Below are 15,425 nucleotides of genomic sequence, written 5' to 3' on the forward strand. Positions count from 1 at the left end.
GGGACCATCTGCATTGACTGTTTTCAAAGTGTTCATTGCCAGACAATGCAGCTTTGGGGAGCTAGAGAAAAGTCATCAACATTAAAAAAAATTTTACATTTTCCTTCAGTTCTCAAAGGTAGAAAGGATACTAGATATTTAGTCCTGTATATTCCCTCTAGAGAGGAGAGAAATAAGCAACAGAGACGGGAAATGACACTGTGAGTGGCAGAGAAAATACTAGCACAAAGGTCTCATTTGTACAATTTGACCACTGAATAGGAACGTGATTTCCTTTGTACCAATCTGAAGTCCAGGTACAGTAACTAGTGAAATAAACACATCTTAAGGTGTTCCTGTTAATATGAATCTCTAGACTGTAGATTATCTGAGGACAGTGACCTTAGCTACATTATACAATGTTTACCTCCAGATGCTACTTCAGTTACTGGCACATAATGGACACTCAATAAATACATGTTGGAAGATGATTCTTTGAATGAATATAAAGAGTTTATTCGGTGCGTATTTGGGTATACAACAACAAATATTAAACAACTTTTTTAAACTTTTTGTGCACAGGACAGAAAACTGCCTGTACATGCTATGTCCACTTTTGGAACACAGATTTTTAACAATTATTAATGCACAAATCTTACATATCATGCAACTCTATGCCAAGAACCCAACTTTCTTCCATGCAACAGATATGAAGATCTAAATGGAAACCTAGCTAAGTCTTAAACACTTTTCCAGTAGCAAGTATAATATATGTTGTTGAGGGAAAACCAGTCTTAACAATTCCTTGTACACAATATTCATATGCCAAATACAATGACAGGAGGACTCATACATATACAGGTAAGACATTTCTTGTTTTAACAACACAAAAGACAGCATCACAGTTCCACAGTTCCTGTCTTTACACAAGAAGCCACAACAATAGTTTAACATGATACACAAATGGAATTAAGAGAAATCTACACTTGAGGATAATTTTTTGAAGATATCTTTACTGACTGGGGTTGACAATACAACTCAATTTCTACGCACAAAGTACAGCACAATAACTTGACCAGAATACCACAAAAAAGAAAAGAAAAAAAATTGGTAAAATCACAAGAACACTGTTACCTTGAGCCTGAGAAGCCAATTCAGATTCAACCCTGAATTTGGTTGATTTGGATTAAGTGACGCAAAAAGTCAATAGAACCATTGAATTTCAGAAATCATAAAGTTGCACTATGCCAAAGAAAAGAGTACATGTGAATCAAGCGTAGATAGAAAACATCAAGCCAAGAAAACAACACAATTCACATAATTTTGTTTGCCCCGACAAAACATTTAAGCAGTTAATTTGGTTATGTTATGTTTTGTTTGTTTTTGAAGAACAATTGTGGTCTTTGAAATTTTCTTGGTGGGAGAGCAAATTTTGATCAGCATTAGTGCTGTGAAATCTTTTTGGATTATCATCCCCAAAGTACAGGTGAGATCATGAGAAAATTTGGCAGTCCTTCTCCCAGATTTAGTTCACTGAAATGCTTGGCATTCTTTTGCACAAGCTCAATCTAAATAATGGGGCTTTAGTATGGATGATAAGAAGGTCTAATGGCAGATAGAATAGTGAACTCTGCCTGTTTGTTTGGTAAATGTCACTGACAAATTTGAACTTTTGGGTGAAGGACTGCTAGAAGAATTCAACAGCACCTGGAGGTAAGGTTCTGTTACAGAGCCCTTCTTTTGCCCTCACTGGCTACGTTGATTCATTGTGGCTCATGGATTTGCCTCCGTTCAGCACGCCAGAGACACTTCTGCTCTTGGTTGGGGTCCCGCTTCCAGATCGGGAGAACTCCGTGAGGTCGTGCAGTGATGGCTCCTTGTACATGGCCACTGAAAAGCACACAAAGATCGTGTAAAAGGCCTTCAAATGGGCATACCAATTGTGAAAATTTCTAAGAATAGCTGGTAGGTGTTCTGTTCTACACACCTAAATGACAAGTATGTGAGGTAATGCATATGTTAATTAGCTTGATTTAGCTATTCCACAATGTATACATATTTTAAAATATCTTGTTCATAATAAATATATACAATTTTTATGGCAATTATAAATTAAATTCAGAAAAGGAAAAAGAGAAAAAAAATACATTTAAAAAATGGGCACACCGCACTGGTCCTCAACTTTTCTTTTGGTTACTAGGCTTCTGTGCCTTAAGCCAGACATGAAAAATACTGCTTTCAAGGACTCAGTAGAGAGTGGACAGGATCAGATTAAGCAGAAATCTAGCCTTGGTGTAGTAGTGTGGAAAGAATTTTAATGCCCAACTTCAATGACATATGGTTATGTAAGAGAGGATTAATAAAAAATGCATTTAATAAACCTCTTAGAAGTTTAAATATGATCTATAGCATACTGTGCAAGGCAAATATTAAAATGGAAAATATTTTAAAACACTGATTTCTATCATACTTTAAAATGAAACACTTTAAGAGCCTAAGTATTGGATAATTCTTGGTCTATTAAATGGTAAAATTTATTATTGTTGTGCTATAAATAAACATCATAGCTTAGAGTTATGGAACACTTATAACACTAGATACTACTCTAAGTGCTTTGCATGCATTATCCCATTTAGTCCCTATGAGAATCTTATGAGTACTCTTTTCCATATTACACAGATGAACTTGAGGCATACACAGGTAAATAAACTGTTCAAGACCATCCAGTTAGTAAAAAGTGAAGTTGGGCCTTGAATCTAGGCAGTCTGGCTCCAAAAAACGTGCTGTAAAACACGGAGCTATGCTTGTTTGAATTGCGCAGTGTCTGCCTCTACTCTAAACCCCTACTCTAACCCCAGGCTAGTAATCTCTTTGAAGTCTTCCTCTGCTTTGCCTGCATTTTCTGTCTCTTCTCTACCATATCTCACTATTTCTTATATTCCTATCTTCCATAGCCTATTCTTATCCCTCACCCTTTCTAATTTGCTATTAATTTGCTAATAATGATGGGAAAACTATAAGCAAAATTTGCTGAAATAATATGTTGGGCCCTTAGAGAGGACCCAAGGAACTTTCTGGTGTTAAGTGTACACACATTTTTTTTTTTTTGAGACGGAGTCTCGCTCTGTCACCCAGGCTGGAGTGCAGTGGCGCGATCTCGGTTCACTGCAAGCTCTGCCTCCAGGGTTCACACCATTCTTCTGCCTCAGCCTCCTGAGTAGCTGGGACTACAGGTGCCCACCACCACACCTGGCTAATTTTTTTGTATTTTTATTAGAGACGGGGTTTCCCCGTGATAGCCAGGATGGTCTCGATCTCCTGACCTCCTGATCCGCCTGCCTCAGCCTCCCAAAGTGCTGGGATTACAGGTGTGAGCCACCACACCCGGCTGTGTACACACATTTTTAACACCTATGTTTCTGCCCAGGCAACACTGCCCAGTAGCGTAATTTGGGGGTCTTGGCTGTCCTGAGTTAGCATGTAAGTTACTTCTACATAAGTGAAGTGTCACTATATGTACATGCATTATGGAAAAATTAAAATCAGGAGAGCAAATGTTTTTGAGTGTTACAGAATGTAAGATTTTAAAATAAATGTCTTAATGTGGAACGATTGTTTCATTTTCAAAAGTATTATTAAGGGCTGTTTTAAATTACTATTTCTAAATGTTCAACATCACTAATCATCAGGGAAATGCAAATTTAAACCACAATGAGATACCACCTAAATGCTGCAAGAACGGCCATAATTAAAATGTCAAAAAACAACAGATGTTTGGCATGGATGTGGTGAAAAGGGAACACTTTTACACTGCTGGTGAGAATGTAAATTAGTACAACCACTGTGGAAAACAGTATGGAGAATCCTTAAAGAACTAAAAGTAGCATTGGATCCAGCAATCTCACTCCTGGGTAGCTACTGAAAGAAAAATAAGTCACCATATGAAAAAGACGCCTGCACAGGTATGTTTATAGCAGCAAAACTCACAGTTGCAAAGATATGGAACCAATAAAGTGCCCATCAATCAATGAGTGGATAAAAAAAAGTGGTATATATACACCATGGAATAGTACTCAGCCATATAAAAGAACGATACGATGTCTTTTGCAGCAACTTGGATGGAGCTGGAGGCCATTATGCGAAGTGAAGTAACTCAGGAATGGAAAGCCAAATATTGTATGTTCTCACTTAAGTGGGAGCCAGGCTATGAGGACACAAAGCATAAGCATGATATAATGGACTTTGGGAACTGGGGTCGGGGGAAGGTTGGGAGCGGGGTGAGGGCTAAAACCATACATATCGGGTATAGTGTATACTGCTTGGGTGATGAGTGCACCAACATTTCAGAAATCATCACTAAATAGCTTGTCTATGTAACCAAAAACCACCTGTACCCCCAAAACAAATGAAATGTAATCAATCAATATTATTTAGTAGCATGATCCATAGTTCCCAAAATATCAAATGTACCTTTTAGCGGTTTGGGTAGAAAATGAGCTGCAGGTTTGTTCTTCTTCACATGGTTGCCTTTCATGATCTCGCCTTCTTTGTTCAGACCCAGATACCACCCTCGGCCTGACTGCTGCTGACGGTATATCATTGATGAATACGTCACATAATAATTTTCAAACACTGATTCTTTGAATTTGCACTCGGGTGTGAAAAGTTCCTGCAACAAAAGTATATAAACAAAAGTTCAGTGTTTATAGCTATGGATTTCCTGTAGAATCATGCGGTATCGCCTTTTAGGAGGTTAAGACATACTTTGTAAAAGCTTGTATGACTGGTGCTCTATTTTAATAGTATCAACTATCATCATTGGAAACCAGCAGACTATATGTAACATTTCACGTGATGCTTTAGAAAAAGCCGTAAGTGAAAGTGTTATCGATCAATGATTAGCTCTCTTTGTAATAGGTAATGGGAACATCAGAATAAGCCACATAAGTGAAATATATGGGACAACTACAAGAGCCAAGGATTGAAAAGACAAGCACAAAACTGACACATGGAGCTTTGTTCCCTTCAGGGTTCAATATGAAAAAAAAAAAAAAAAAATTCGGTCCTTGTACTTAATTTTCATGGATTCTTGAGTTATGATACACTATGGTTGTCAATTGCCTCAGGCTGAAACCCGTGTTACAATGCTTTCTGCCTATGTTTCTAAAAGAATGCTACAAAGAAAGCCTACCTTTTACTTTTAGGTAAACCAAATTGATTTTTTTTTTTTTTTGAATCTATGAACCTTGACTTGAGACAGAAAGAAAAATTCCCCCCTCACCCCATCCTTGCCTTACAGTAACATTTACATGCAAATCAATACAAAAGCAAGGAATTTACAGTGATTTTACTAGCAGACATGATAGAGCAGCCCAGTGGACTTTGAACTCAGGAATGTGGTTTTCTGTCATGCAGTTGGCCATTTTTACTTTAGACTGGATTTTTCAAAAGAAGGGCTCCTGCCCTCAATAGACCATTTCAAGGAAAAAAACAAAAAAACAAAAAAACAACCTTTTGTGTGTTTGAGTGTACGCGTGTCTATGCGTACAATAAACAGCCATTAAAAATGATAATTTCTAAGCTAAATGAAATGAATAGTCGATTTGATTCTACAAGTAATCCACAGAGTACCAAAGGGCCTACTTGGAGTGGAAGATTATTAGGAAAATGCTAACTGAGCTACATGTGATAGAGGCACCAATTAACCTACCCGAGTTTTGCTAATTTGCTGAGATGTTATCAGGAAAAACACTTGGTACTATCATCAAAAACATGTATACAAACAAATATTGCAAGCTTTCTGGGGCACCAGTCTTTGAAAAACAATGTCTCCGTGGTTTTACCTTTCTTTATTTTCATATTGGATACCATTTCAAGCAATACACACTAGCTGAGCAGCAACATCTGAAGCCCTCTCAGTCACTTCAGCAAAGAGGGATATAGTCCTCATGCAAGGCAGCTTTTCTCTGAAATTTAAGCACTCAAGCAATTTCCTTTCCTTTTTTCTAGGATTCTACGATCAGTGCTTCACACAGTAATCTGCCTAATCTCCCCTCAGCTTCCCAATCTGGCTCCCAGAATGCACGAATTGGAGTATCTCTGGGGGTTATTTCAGCCTAGGGGCACACTCATAGATCTTCAGAGGATTCACACAAATTCAACCTACTCAAGAAGCAATGTACTTCTAAGGCAACTGTCACATGTTAGGAACCAAAATGTTCTATTTATGGGCTGTGAAAACTCCTCTTTGTAGGATTTCTCAACATAGAGAAAGCCAAGAAAGTACCAAGAAATTTGACTAGAAGTCTCCACATTTCCTTTAGTGATGAGGACAGCTACACAGAACGTTGCTGAAATTCTTTGGGAATTAAATCACTGTACGGAAAAAAAGTCATCATTGGAGAATGGATTTTCCTTTCATAAAGAGTCAAACCATTTGAAAATAAATCTGGTGAAAAAGGCATATGATCAAGGCAAGTGATACCAATTAGCCACATAAACAATGTATGGCTGACTCCAGAATGGTGAGATGCGATCATTGCATATTCTGTCAGGTCCCCAAAATGGGCTGCATTTAATGTCTTGTGAGATAGCAGCATTCATTCATTCATTTAATACACATTTTCTAAGGATCCATTATGTACTTGGTTGGTGCTAAATATTCATAGGTAAGTAGTATGTGGCCTCAGACAGCTTATCATATATTTGTAGGTGTCAAGCGTGTACCCAAATGTCATAGATACAATGTGTGCTACCGTAAGGAAAGAAAGGGAGGCTTACAGGAGGTGCTATATGAAAACAGAAAAAGCCAGACTTAATTCTGACTGAGGGACTAGGGAGGGATTCACAGAGAGGTATCATTTCAGTCAAGCTTTTCAATACAGAAAACGGAAGAATAGTATTTGAAGCACAGAGCCACACTTCCTCTACTTTTTCTGTATTCTCTGTCTCAGTAATTGGAGTCCACCATCCTGGCAGCTGCTCACACTTAACACTTCAGAGGGCCTTTCATTTCATTCCCGTGCTCTCTAGTCCATGATCCATGACCTTCACCTTCCATTCCCAATGCCACTGCTCTACTTTGCGCCTTATTACCTCTTCACTGGACTGCTGTCATAACCTCCTAACTGGCTTCTTCTCTTCAGCTGGCAGGTTTGCTTTCCTAAAGCAAAGTTCCCTTCCTTGGGAAATTTGGATGATTTCACCTTGCCTATAGTAAAAACAACAAACAACTTGATGTAACATTTAAAAATTCTCCACAGTTCAGTCACTACCATGCCTTCCAGCGTCATCTTCCAGTGTCATTCACCACAGAACCAGCCATGTATGCCTTTGTGCTTTACTGAGGCCATTCATTTCCTTTGCTGAGAATGTCATTCCTTTGTTTCTCTACCTACTGGCTTTCCTCTAATCCTCCAAGGCCTAGCTCAAATATGACTGTTTCCAGAATCACATATAATCTCTCCCAATCAGAACTGATTACACCTGTTATCTGTGCTGCCATGAGCTCTATCTACATCTCGAGCATGGCCCTGTGACTCATACAACTGTATGATTAGCTCCAGATGGTAAGGAACTTGTCTTACTTTTTCCCCCCATCTACCTTCCCCCCACAAAAATGACACATTAGTACATGGCAGACCACTTGATTATTGTTTATATAATTTGAATTTCAGATGTTCAGATTTAAATATTGGAAATTCTAGGATTCAGAATTATCAACTAGTAAAAAGTCTGCAGGGAATTTCCCTAATACCGTATCATGAAATCAGCTGTATGTAAAATGAGGCTGTCACTGCATGGACAGATTCGGCAAGTGTAATTTAGTATCTGTTAAGAATAACATAGCACCTACAACATCAGGAGAAAAAACTTGGCAATTGTTACAACTATCGAAAAATGGCAAGGAAGGACTCAATGAACTGAATGCTCTGTCACATCCTGGCAATTTCTTAGTCATCACCACTAAATTTGGACTCAAAAACTCCGTAGAGAGGGAGAAAAATGAGGCCAAAAAAAGAATGTTGAAGCAACCAAAGGAGTGTTCTGTTCTCTGTGTATGACACTGTCATTTTATCCAGTGTTGAGTAGGCAGAAGAGGCTTGATTTTTATCAAATGGGAAAAAATGTGAACATCCCACCCAACACAGGCAGGCCCACCAAGAGGATACAGTTTCACCCCTGTGTCTCTGCAGTGATTCATACGAATAATAGAAACTGGATTTGTCCCAACCCACGAAATCCCTGTTCAGAGGAGACTAGGTAGATGTATGCCAAGGAACCAACCTACTTTGATTGATCTGGAGATGCTCGCTAGTGCACTGGAAGAAGGTACCATAGCGGTCTTGACACATGGGAGGCACTAAATAAAGGCAGCAATCACTGTGTTCTGGATTTAATAGGCACCAGATAAATATCTGCTATTGTAATTAATGCATGAATGAGTTAAAAAGATGCCATGCATTCCCTGCAGGGTCACTGAGAAATTACTTGACATGAGTACAAAATAAAAGATGCTTTAAGTCTTATAACCTTTTATGCGTTGATTTCTCTTAAAAGAAATATATGTTTTGCATATCTATGTTTTTTTCAGGAAAATAACAACTTTTTGTTTAATGAAATAATCAATCTGTCTCTAAAATTTTTCCCCTGTATAATCATGTCTATTTCCCTTGAAGTTCAATGTTTGTTTCTTAGTGAATACTGAACCTTTTATTTAAGAAATTCATGGTGGCTCACGCCTGTAATCCCAGCACTTTTGGAGGCTGAGGCGGGTGGATCATGAGGTCAGGAGGTCGAGAGCATCCTGGCTAACATGGGGAAACCCTGTCTCTAGTAAAAATACAAAAAAAAAAAAAAAATTAGCCAGGCACGGTGGCACATGCCTGTAGTCCCAGCTACTCGGGAGGCTGAGGCAGGAGAATCAGTTGAACCTGGGAGGCGGAGGTTGCAGTGAGCCGAGACTGCGTCAATGCACTCCAGCCTGGGCAACAGAGCAAGACTCCATCTCAAAAACAAAAAACAAAAAACAAAACATATCAGTATTATTATAGTATAATGATAATATTTTGGGTAAGGAATGAGGAATCTACATTCAGAGAACAGGTGGATCCAGGAGCAAAATCTAATATTCCTTTTTACCAACGTACTCACATGATGATGGAGGAAATAATTCTTTGGAGGTTGAAATATCACTGACAAGAATAAAACATTTGAACCCTGAACATCACATCCATATAACATATTGGGGAATTGTTACAATCACAGATGTTAATGGTCAGCTGCCCTTCTCAGGGCATATTAAGACCTCCACACAGACTTTGAGAGGCAAGTGAAGAATGCATTAGTGCAACAGTTATGTTGAATATATGCAAATAACCGCAAGACCCAAGGGTGTACCAGAAAACATTTTTTCCCTAGAACAAAGGCTTGGGAGCAATATACATTGTTATTCTCTGTTACAGTCAGAAGAAGCAACAGTGGCCGGGCTTGCCCCTGGCACCAAGGGCAAAGTATGGACAGAGTGTAGTAGTATCTCTTTGGAGCCAGGTCAATAGAAGAGTGGGCTGTAATGATGGCTTCCCTGAATGGAGCCAAGTAAGGACCATGTCAGTCAGCAGATGGTGTGCAGCTATATCTTCAGTAGCCATACCAAAATGATGAGGGCTAAAGTATCTGTATAACATTGATGTTGTTTCAGAGTCTTAAACACATTTCCAATACCAAAAGATACACACCAAGACTAAATGCCTTCTTGATTAAAATAAGTAATTTGGCAAACACAGGCCTTAATAACAGGTTTTTCATACTTTTTTTCACCCTGCTCTTGTATTTTCAGCTATAGTGCAACTGATAGGGTGGCACTGTTTCATTTGAGTTCGCATCTCAGCAGGATGGGAGGCTTTGAGGATTGCCATGCAGACTGTAAATGTTTCCCTTTAGCATATTTCTCTCAAAAACATATATATATATATTTTTACATGGGCTGCACTGATTCCCTTGGATCTAGAGGGAGCAACAGAGTGTACTGAAGTTGTCCATACATAAAATGGGAACACTAAGTCCCCAGTCTGGCGAACAAAGCCTGTGATGGCAGTGTTGCCAAGTGCACACATCCTGGTATAGATTAATGTGTCTCAATATATTTTGTTTCATTCACATGTAACGTTTTTTAAAGCAAGAACAATAGAACACAGAAAGAAAAACAGTTGATAGATATTATGAGTGGGCATTTAAAGAATGTTTCATAATGAACCTAGAAAACACAGTTTCCTCTTTTCAGTAGGTTTTAGAAACCTACTTTAACTAATCTACCTCTTCCTTCTACATTCCCACCTCTCTCTTCTTCTCCTCCCTTCCAGTCGCATTTTCAGTAGCCTGACCTTCCAATTAATTGAACAAATACTGCCAGTAGCAAGGGTCACTCTTCTAATTCTGAGCCATGTTCTGATGATAATTAATTTTCCAGATTAAAAGTTAGGTTATTTAAGCAGGTTTGACTTGTGTGCACCAATTATTCCCCAGCCTAATGAAATTAATATGCAGATTAAAATTAGATTTTCAACTCTGTTAAAAAACTTGAAACAATAGAATCTTAAAACATAAATCATGCCCATGGGGGTGACAATGTAACTACCTATATTGTCTATGCAGCCTTTCCTTCCACCAGTGATTTCAAAATCCAGGACTAATTATTATAGTTAGGGCTTTGATGTTCTCTTCCAGGGTATATTTGATGTGAATGAACTTCATTATTACTGAGATCAAAGCATGGGAAGGGAGAGATTGAGGAAGAGGGAATCAATACTCACCCAGTGCACTGTAGCTAAGCAAAATTATGAATTCACGATAAACAGAATATGGATTGCTCACTCAAATATCCACTGGACTATCAGATACTTGAAGGCAGCTCCTAACATAAGGTCTGGCATACAGTAAATTATCAAAACATACCTAGTGAAATAAATAAATTAAAAATGGAACATACGAAGAAACTTTGGAAGCTCCCTTGTATAAATCCAAAAAAGGTTTAAATGTGGCACTACATTTTCCAATAAATAGAGGACTATTTTATAGTAGAGACAGGCAAGTCAGAAACTTGCCTGTGAGGGTAGAAAAAGTAGGTGATCAAAGGAGGAAAGTGGTTTAGAGGTAAATTCAATTTCAAAACTGGAAAGGAGGACAGACAGGGGAAGGAGGAGAGGTATGGAGAAGAAGGGGAGAGAGTGAGGGACGGAGAGAGAAAAGGAGGAAGAGAATAGAGAATAACAAAAGCAAAACAATACTTAAGCAAAAATAAAGAAATTCCTAATAATCCAGACATAGGCAAGAACCTTATACTCTTGGTCTTTTTGTCTGCAAATAGTTAAGGGTTTCAATTAAATTCTATTAGACTGATTTTTGTAAAATGGTGAAAAAAATCTACCAGTTCTGTTGATCTTCCTGGTTGTTGTATGAGGATGCAATGAGATGATCTAGGGTGAAAGAAGCTCTGAATATTGTAAGCTCCAAAAACATGAAATGTGGGATTGCTTCTGATAATATAGGCCCAGAAACCAGGGCCAAATAAATAAATCCACTTTTCAAGATTGTTTTTCACTATGGGATCAATTTACAAAAAAAGAGGCCGGGCTATATGTGCTTTATTAACATGGAAGAATATAAATTCTGTCAAAAATTAGGACTGCGCATGAATTACACTTTGTGTTTGGTGCTCTCCTCCAAGCTTGGTTCTCAGAGAACTGTTTTGCCTCCTTTCATTTTTCATTTCTGTCTGCAATAGGCTGAAATGGCTGCAGTAATCCAAGCCATAGCACTAAAGAAATGCAGTGCTGAAAAAGGGGTTTCATGAAATACCATGCCACAAAATGACTTAAAAATACACATGTTAATTAGCAACCATTTGTAAAGAAATGCAAATTGGAATTAAGAGTATGCACATTGGGACTATTTTTCCTCATATGGTTACACTGAATTATTTACCAAGAATTTCTATCTTCCTAGACATTTCATAGATATTTTAATTTACCTTATGTGGACCCCACAAAATGTCAGCAGAGTGTCGCTTTTTCTCCTTAGTTCTTCACAAACAAAACTAAGAAAAATATTCAGGAGCCTGTCAACCAATGGCCTGTTGAAAACAGAACTAGGACTCAGATATGACCATATTTCAGCCCTGGAGTTCATTTAGTCCTCTATACTGAATTGTTCTGGATTTTCATGTATTTCTGTAAAGCAATGCCATACCACGGCTTATCCGGGCTCTGAATTCTTCCAAAACAATGTTTTCTAAAACACACTGAAATAAGCTAGAAGTTAAAGAATGAGAGCAAACAAATACAATACATCCCTTCCAGAGGCTAAGATGGGTTATTTGTGTCGTGATATAAAAATTACAGGATCCAAACGCCTCACTCTCCTGCAAGCCTGGTCAGCAAATACATTTTGGCATGGAAGTAGCTTGTTGAGACTCGTGACAAAGAAATAGGCCATGTGTCTTCGAGACTGTGTGACTGGCCCAAGACTGTGTTAGTCTGACCCTAACCTTGCAGGAGAATACAGATTGCTTAGGCAATCCAATTAGGTGGCAGAGGGAGTAATTCATTTTACATAAAATATGTTCCAGAGAGACTGTGTCAGCTGCTGTATATTTTAAAACTTATTAGGGCATCTCACTGTTTAACAGAAATCTGTGGAATTTTTTTTTCAAGTGAAGAACACGTCTCTAAGGTGAATAACCCCCTGAAAAACCTATTAACCTGCTTATTATGTGTATTAATTCAGTATATTGGTTTTTTTAATGGCAGGGTTGATCTATGTGTTTTGTTGTTGTTGTTGTTGTTGATTTAAAGTCTGTGTTTTTTTTATTATTATTATTATACTTTAAGTTCTAGGGTACATGTGCACAACGTGCAGGTTTGTTACATATGTATACATGCGCCATGTTCGTGTGCCGCACCCATCAACTCGTCATTTACATTAGATATATCTCCTAATGCTATCCCTCCCCCCTCCCCCAACTCCACAACAGGCCCCAGTGTGTGATGTCCCCCTTCCTGTGATCTATGTGTTTTGAAAGGTGAATCAAATATCAGATATCATTTCTAAAAATAAACCTTCTAGATTTTTAGCCAGTCCTGGAATTCATTTGTGCCCACTGGATACATAGTCTCTGCTACTATGAAGCTTTCTAATTTGTGGCAGTCCTCTTCTCTGTATTGACTTCAGAGTGGGATCTAAATCCAGCTGCAAGAATATGAGTTCTGAAGTACATGTTATCCGGAGAACAAGCTTAGTAGGTTGTGTCTTTTTAAATAGCTGTTGCAAGCACTTGCAAAGCTTAGGAGCTCTGAAAAATTTTCACAGAGATCCAACCAACTGTCATGCACAAGACAAAGGTCCTTTCCTCCTAGATGAATTGAAAAGCTCTAGCAAGGCCTATTAAAAATAAAATGACACCAAAGTGGGTGCATATTATATTCTTGTACCTCAGGATTTTTTTTTCTTTCTTTCTTTTTTTTTTTTTGAGACGGAGTCTCATTCTGTTGCCCAGGCTGGAGTACAATGGCATGATCTCGGCTCGCTGCAACCTCCACCTCCCGGGTTCAAGGGGTTCTCCTGCCTCAGCCTCCCAAGTAGCTGGGATTACAGGCAAGGGGCCACCACACCTGGCTAATTTTTGTATTTTTTTAGTAGAGACGGGGTTTAACCATGTTGGCCAGGCTGGTCCCAAACTCCTGATTTCAGGTGATCCGCCTGCCTTGGCCTCCCAAAGTGCTGGGATTACAGGCGTGAGCCACCGCACCTGGCCAGGAATTTTTGAGAATCATACTTTTGACACACATTGGACAGCAGCTCTGTTACATTTGGTAGGGTTTGTCTCTGAAGAAAAGTGTCACAGTAATTAGGAGTCTGCTTCTTCAAAAACTTTGAAAGGAGACTTTCTTGAACAAGTAGGAAAGTAACGCTAGACAATGGCAACTGCTCAAATGGAAGTCACCAATGTATTCTTTCTCCTGCAAAACATAAAAGCTGGTGTCAGGGCAAGGTGCGAAGGCCTCATCTATAAACCAAGGATTTGAATGGATGAGAATGGTGCTGCAGAGGACTGTTAAACTGCTGCATCACATTACATCTGCAAATGACTACTGAGGATAACAAGTGCTAAAGAGAGGAATCTTTTTTACAAAGAGCACATTTCTACTCATCAGTGCCTTGAAAGGAGCTACACGAGAGGATGCTAGTGGCAGTCATTTCTCATGAATCTGAATGGAGGGAGCCAATTTATTCACTGGAGACCCAAATAGAAGAATTAATTCTAATCTAGGATTTAATGAAAGCCTACTGTGTCCCAGGCACTGTGACAGCCCCCTTTGAAATATATAGCAATCTGCTTTACTCTTGAAGGCACCTCTCAGTAATTACATCCCTCTGGCCTGAGAGTTCCTCCCACCTCACAGGTTAGAAAATCACAGCAACGGTACCCTTAACAAGTCATTTTTAAAATAAACTCAATTGCAAGTGCACCTTTTCACCCACAGAGTAGTTACTGGGTAGACAATAGCTGTAAAGTCAACTCCCTTCTAAATGCGCAACTTCAACATTTGCTGAAGGCTCAGCCCTCCCTCCTATCTGTGTGCCCTGGCCCTTTTGAGGAGCTCAGCTCTAATTTGCCTCTTCCACTTCCCAGTTTTCTGACTGCAGGCAATTGGTGTGTTTTCTGATCCTGCATCTGCAAGATGGGGACAGCATCACGTGTCTCATAGGGAAGATGACAGAAGGCATGGGGAAGCAGTTAGCCTAGGTGGAGATGTTCAACAACTACCAGATCCCTTCCCTTCCTTTAACTTTCCATTTGTGTGATAGATAAGGAAACGTAGCGTTCTCCCCACCCTGCAACTTGAAACTGATCTAAAAACTGGTGATTGTCAATAACAACAGAGAAGAAAAGCACCTTTCCATTTCTGTGAGGGGCGAATATTACACACTAGTTGTATGTGCCAGAGAGGCTTACAGTACTGATTCCTTTTCAAGGATGACAATACATGAGCCTTTGATTTAGGGCTTAAAATAGTCTAAGAATCTAATACTAGAATTACTATAATGTGTATCAGTGAGACCACATGATAATAAAGGGATTTGTGAAATAATCCAATATTAATAGGCCAGATGACATTTACACATCTCACTTTAATTACTATGCTACAAAACTACAATATTATTATCTCATTTCTTTTGTTCCAAACCACTGTTTTACTGTTCTACTTTCATAATGTAGGTTACTAATAACAATAATGAACAATATAACAGTACTTTATGTTTAAGCAGTGCCTACAACTGCTTGAATAGTTATGGCATTCAAGTGATAGGTAAGGGACAGTTTAACAAAAGTAATGACAACAAAAGTAAAAATTATATTAATGGGTTTTGGTAGACTTTTAAACAAT

The 15,425-nt window shown here is 38.7% G+C and overlaps 1 protein-coding gene across 5 annotated transcripts in view; it reads right to left on the minus strand.

Moving 5' to 3' along the window:
* Nucleotides 1–473: 473 nt before the first annotated feature.
* Nucleotides 474–15,425, minus strand: part of FGF13 (fibroblast growth factor 13) — a 588,802-nt gene continuing 573,850 nt past the window's right edge. For all 5 annotated transcript variants that reach the window (XM_005594716.5, XM_005594712.5, XM_074029435.1 and 2 more), the window contains 2 exons: nt 4,450–4,648; nt 474–1,869 (listed from right to left, as the gene is read on the minus strand). In XM_005594716.5, the coding sequence (XP_005594773.1) occupies nt 1,733–1,869; nt 4,450–4,648 (336 nt within the window). In that variant the 3' untranslated portion in view covers nt 474–1,732. The remainder of the gene's footprint in view (nt 1,870–4,449; nt 4,649–15,425) is intronic.

The sequence above is a fragment of the Macaca fascicularis genome, chromosome X (assembly GCF_037993035.2).
Source record: "Macaca fascicularis isolate 582-1 chromosome X, T2T-MFA8v1.1".
NCBI lineage: Eukaryota > Metazoa > Chordata > Mammalia > Primates > Cercopithecidae > Macaca > Macaca fascicularis.